This window comes from Heteronotia binoei, chromosome 15 (genome assembly GCF_032191835.1).
Source record: "Heteronotia binoei isolate CCM8104 ecotype False Entrance Well chromosome 15, APGP_CSIRO_Hbin_v1, whole genome shotgun sequence".
NCBI lineage: Eukaryota > Metazoa > Chordata > Lepidosauria > Squamata > Gekkonidae > Heteronotia > Heteronotia binoei.
Genome location: NC_083237.1, coordinates 23,568,640 through 23,574,639, shown reverse-complemented (window position 1 = coordinate 23,574,639; position 6,000 = coordinate 23,568,640). Strand labels below are relative to the sequence as shown.

The 6,000-nt window shown below is 47.7% G+C and overlaps 1 protein-coding gene across 1 annotated transcript; it reads right to left on the bottom strand.

Annotated features, from left to right (window-relative positions):
- Window positions 1-1,817: 1,817 nt before the first annotated feature.
- On the bottom strand, window positions 1,818-4,882 carry LOC132584149 (crk-like protein). The gene is made up of 3 exons (XM_060255952.1): window positions 4,013-4,882; window positions 3,295-3,750; window positions 1,818-2,544 (listed from the first exon to the last, which is right to left on the bottom strand). Exons 1-3 carry the CDS (start codon window positions 4,184-4,186, stop codon window positions 2,419-2,421), a joined length of 756 nt encoding a protein of 251 aa, XP_060111935.1. The 5' UTR covers window positions 4,187-4,882; the 3' UTR covers window positions 1,818-2,418.
- Window positions 4,883-6,000: the final 1,118 nt, after the last annotated feature.

Below are 6,000 nucleotides of genomic sequence, written 5' to 3'. Positions count from 1 at the left end.
TGGCTGGCTTGGAGTAGTGATTTAAAGAGAGAAATGCCTTCTCCAAGCCAGATGACAGGGCGGTGGGGGCTTCGAGAACCACACAATATGTGTAAAAGCCACACTTGGCTCCCGAGCTGCAGTTTGGCCACCCTGTTATAGAGCATAGAGTAGATTCTTGAAATGTAAGGGCTGGAGAGAGTTTTGGGAGAGCGGGTAGGTCTTGAGGCTAATCCACCACAATGAGATGAATAAATATGTCAGTCACATTCTCACCCAGATCACAATAACGACAGAGATTAAAAATTTAACATACATTCCCTGCCGGAGGGGAGGAGAGGAAAGGGGCTGGTTGTATCAATAAGAATCCAAGTGGATTGTTATAAGACTTAGAATCAGAACCTTTTTATAGAAAAAGCCCAGCAGGAACTCATTTGCATATTAGGCCACATCTCCTAATGCCAAGCCAGCCGGAACCGTGTTCCTGATCATAGAAAGCCCTGCTTAGAATCCAACCATTTTTGTACAGACTCCTTGTCCACATGGGGCGGGCACCTCCTCCAAAGATTCTTCAGATTTAAAAAAAGGTATTCTTGTTTTATATTATGCAAAATTAGTGCCCCTGGGGTGAACAAGCACTGGCATGACAAGCATGCTTTCTTGGATATGGGTGGAGTCTGATATGGCAGAATTTTGAGGAAGCCAACATTTCACTGTTGCACATGAAAACATAATTTGTTTTGATAACCTCACAACGGGGGCTCAAAAGGATTGATAGCAGGAATACATTTATTTGGCGACTTCCCTGCTGTTGAAATCTTCCCCTCCAGGTCACTCTTAAGTGCTTAGATGCTTAAATAGGCCACTTTCCCTATCCCTTCTTCTCTACCCCACCCCTCGACCTTCAACATACCACACTTTTACAGCATATTCTGTTTTCATCAAGTCACAGGGTGTGTGGGCTTTTTCCAATTTGGAAAGTCACATTTTTCTGTGTGACTCCTTCCCACAAGTATACAGAAACCCCCACCTTGTCTGTGGGTTGCCTTATTCTGGGGCCCTGATGGTGAAAGAAAAGTGAGTGAACACCATGTGGGTCCAGATGTTGTTAAGCATTGCCACCACTTGCTGAACCAGCATTATAATTATATAATACACACTTGTGCCTTTCTCATATTTATAACACACTTGTATTCAAACAAAACCTAATTTTACCGTACCATACAAATCTATCATTCTAACAGCATGATATTGGAAACTCGGAAATTCTGATTATACTAATAATCCTGTTAAACAACATATCAAGGTAAGAATGGTGGGGTTCTACCAGCCAAAGGAGGACAGTTGGGTAGGAATATTCAAAAAATCAGCATACTCGGTAATATGCTGCCCTAATAGAGTTGCCATCCTTCAGGTGGCTCCTGGAGATTTCTCAGAATTACAACTGATCTCTGAAGAAAACTGGGAGGGCAGAATCTATATCCTGCAGAGCTCCCTGCCTTCCTTAGGATTTTCTCTCAAATTTCCAGGAATTTCCCTAAACAGAGTTGGCAACCTTATGCCATTACCTATTCCATAGCTGCTGCTGATATAAGATGAAAAACGAAATGCAGAAACCCCATTGAAACCACAGGTGGGAACCAAGAAGCCCCAAAGAGGCCTTGGTACTAACAGCTTTGAGTCTTCCTGCTGCCTACAGCAACAGGCTTGGATCCAGTTTACCATGGTGACGCTCTAGGCCTGGATTATGATGCTGGTTACCATAGCAACACTACCCCTCTTCTCCCACATTCACCCGTTGCCCCCTTTCCCCAGAATGAGTAAATAACGGCACAGAATAGCTTAGCAGGAAACTTTTAATTAACAAGGCAGTTTGGAACAAACAAGTGGGGGGGATTCCCGTCCTCCACAAAGCCAAGCACTCTCCCTGCCCCATGCGAGCAAAGACAACAATGACAACAAAAACAAAATTACACAAAGAAGTAAAAGAGGTCAACAACCAAAGCCCAAAGGAGCAGCAGTAAGGGCTCAGAGCTTATGGGGGCAGGTCATAGGATTTCGAACTGCGAGATTCAAGGGCACATAACCAAGTTTCAAATCACAAGGCCGAAAGGGTCAGAGTTCCTAGCGAACAACTATGACATAATCTATAAAAGGTCAATGTTTGAAAGGTCAACTATCACAGCATGTAAGAACAGTGAGTGAGTCAAGGAGCCATCTTTAGAAGGAGTTTGTGGTAGAAGCTCTCAGTATCCCAGCAGCTGAGCGTCAATGAACCAATGCTCTGTAACATCCACGAGGGAAGGTCGAAATTCAAGGGTTTTGTGTCAGGAAGTATGGGTTTCAAGATGGCCAGAAGCTCACAGGTGTGGGTCAGAGTTCAGGCATTGTGACCTCCTCAGGGGAAATAAAAAAGTTCAAGGGTTACACCAAATGCACTCAGCTGGCTTCCTCAGGGTCGAGGACCTTGACGTGGGTGAATGGAAAGTGGCCGCGGCGCCCATTCAGCTCCCCCTCCCATTGGCCATTGACGTTCATCTTGGTAACTGCAATGAGGTCGCCCACCTGTGGAGCACCAATGAGATGCCGGGGGTTAGAAAGCAGAGGGTAATTTCCCCAACCCCAGCCCCTCATCCTGCCCCCCCCCCCCGACTCAGGCGGACTGCCTATCATCTTTTCTCATACAATCCCTTCTGTACACACCTTCACCCAATCGGCTGCACCGTCTCATCCTCACCCTTCATTGGCATTTTGGACAAGGATCAAGCTATTGGGCTGTATCAGATCTATGATGGACCAATATTCCTACCTAGGAATGTTATCTCTTCCGCGTTATCTGATGGCTAGGAGTGACAAAAACCAATTGCCCCTATTTGTTTGATTTTAAAGTTCCTAACATTCATGATCACAGAGAGCATGTTGTTAACCAGTAAGGGTGGTTTCAGAGGAGGGGGAAGAGTCTAATAAGAGAGTGCATGGGCCTTTTGCATTCCAGGTAGGTTTAAATAATTTCCCCCTTTGTCCCAGCGAATGCACTAGGTCCACCTCCTTCTCTCCATCCTTCCACCGTTTCACGAGCATTCAGATTTGCAATCATCCACCAACAATTCTGCAAAGGCAGCCACACCACTTCAAATATTTTGACAAAATTAGGTTAAATTTGTAAGACCCATTCAGGATTTTTGTACAGGGGTGTGAGGAAAGCCAGCACCTACCTTTACTGCAAATTCAGACCTATCCAGCATACCTCCCCCTTTGGCAATGGCCCTAACTTTCTGGATTCTGAAAAAATCTAGTGTGATTCTCAGTACTCGCCTCAAAGGCCAGGGCTGTCTTGTCATTGGCCCCCGGCACCCTTCGTTGCACCGCTCTTGCGATGACTGGAGCATGGCGAGGGGCACCATGGCTGCTGGGGTGAGCATATGGGCAGGGTTGGACATATGGCACAGGAATCATACCCACACGCCCATCTGCCCGCTGCGCCGTCCACCATTGCTCTTCAGGCTTGGCCAGTACCCTCAGAGGCTCCCCTTTGGAGAATGGGAGGTCTTCCTGGTCGCGGCCGACGAAGTCATAGAGAGCACGCACCCACTCGCCAGCGGGAGGGGGCTGAGCAGAGGCAGGGGCCACCACCCGACCCACAGGGGCTACCAGGGTGGTAGTGTCCAGGTAGTGGAGGCGGTAGAAATCAAGCAGAGCTGGGAAGCCATCAAATTCATGCTCCCCGATCCGGAGACGCCCAGGAAGGCTGTTTATGATGTAGTGAGAGACCTGCAGGAGAGAAAATGGCAGAGAATTCATTATCATTATGCTATAATGCTCAAGTCTCAAAATCAGGGCTTTTTTTTTAGCAGGCGCTCCTTTGCATATTAGGCCACACTCCCCTGATGTAGTCAATCCTCCACGAGCTTACAGGGCTCTTATTCCAGGGCCTGCTGTAAACTCAAAACGCACATTCTCATGTGCAACCCCACCCATTCTCTTGAATTGCCTCCTAAAAAGCCTCTTTTCCTCACAAAGGCTCCGAACTCACCTTGGAGTTCTCGCTGACGGACAGCACATAGTCACCGGGGCACGTGGTACTGTCCCGCACCAGGAAGGTTCCGTGGCGGTGTCCCTGGAGACATGCAGCTGCTTCCTGCCGGCTCAGAGCACCCATGTACCACTCGTGAGCATCCCCAAAAGCCGACATGGCTTGGAGGAGCATCAGGTGGTGGAAGAACCACCCCTCCTTTCCACAGCACAACTTTTGAGAAAACTGATCCAGATGCCCCCAGTGCTTAAGCACAATTCTTGTGGACTAGAAAACCAGCCAGTTGAAAGTTTAAAGCACAGCTTCTCTTCAGCAGATGCTGATTCCCTCAAAGTCCACGCAGTTGTTAAATAAGCCACCCCATCCCAACTAAAAGTATTTCCCTGACATTGTCTAACTCCACCCCAAAATAAACATATTTCCTTGGTATTGCCTAACTCCCAAGATTCTTCACATGCCTGAAGTAACCAGAATGAGCCCCCCTTCCCCAATAATTACAACTTGAAAGAAACCTCTCAGGAACACAAAACTTCCAACAGTCTAAAAGACAAGCATTGAAATTAACGGGGTGCCACATAGATTTATGTGGCCCCTAAATCCCCCTCCATCTTCAATATAATACAGAGCTTCAAGAATTATAGCACAGTTTTTCCTCAACGATCTACTCCATTAAAAGCTAAACAGGTACTCAAAAGTCAAAATTCTGCCAAGTAGCCATCAATGTACCATGCAATCAAATCATTCCACGGGAATATCCACCTGGGGAATAAATACAGCTTTTTAGAAATCCTCAGGCATCAGGAATTACCTACAACATTAAGGGCTGCGTCTGGTGAATTCACTCCCCACACGCCCATCCATTTACCAAAGAGATCCTAGCAAAGGGAGACGATGTCACTGAAAACCAGGCCCTTTCAAATGGCATGGGGCACGCAGTGTGTTTTCTTGAGCAACGATCTGGGGAGAGCTATCCCGCTCACACCCTAATGTTTCTCAAATGATTCTATGCACAGACCCATACAATTTTTAAAAATACCTTCTACAGAATTGCAAAGCCCTTAAATGATACACCGTCGAACTCATAGGTATATGCCCTAGAAAGAATCCATAAAATAATCAACTTCCCGAAATTCCGATCATCCAACTCATCCGCCCCCCCCCCCAAAAAAAACCTTCTCGCCGATCCCCCACCCCAATGTAAAACGGCACCCCCTAACAGAATGCAACCCCTCGCCCCATTACGTCTCAAGCTCCACCGCCCCAGTATCCTCACGCGACACCCCAACGCTGCATTGCAGCCCCTTCAACTCTGCTCGGCAACCTCCCCCCCCTCTCAAACGGAATGCACCCAGCAAATCAGCTGTGCACCCTACAAATGCTCTTCAACGTGCCACTCCGCAACAGCGCCACAATAAAGCCTCTTCCCAATAGTTTGCACATGTCCTGCTTTTCTACCGCCGCTTCTCCCGGGGAAACGCAACGCTTTTGATTTCCAGCTCCCTCGATTACAACCTATTAAACCCCTATTCCCTCCCCCGCGGAGCCAGGCATCCTACTTGCCATTTCTCCCACTCCAGCCCCCAAACCCAAGAATTCCAGCGCCCAGCCTCCCCTCCTGTCGCTCAAATCTCTGCCTGCAACCCTGGCTGCAGCTGCACAAGGGCTGATGGGAAAGTGACGCACCCCCCCCCCCGTCTCTCTTTCATCCAGGGGTGGGTAGCCATCTTAGGGCTTGGCAAAGCTGCCTTTGAAGCCACAGTGAAGGGAATGCCATCATCTTAATTATGGGCAAGCTCGCCCAATTGCAAGATGGAAGTGTCTTCTTCACTCCCAAGGTTCTGATGCTGTTCAAAGCAAGGTGATCAGGGATTCAACAATCGCCCAATATAATACTTATAAAGGGTGTGTGTTAAGGGTAACCATGGAAAACTCAAGAGTCCCACCTTACAGCACTGCGTTAATTACTAGTGCCTCCCCCTTAGGATTAA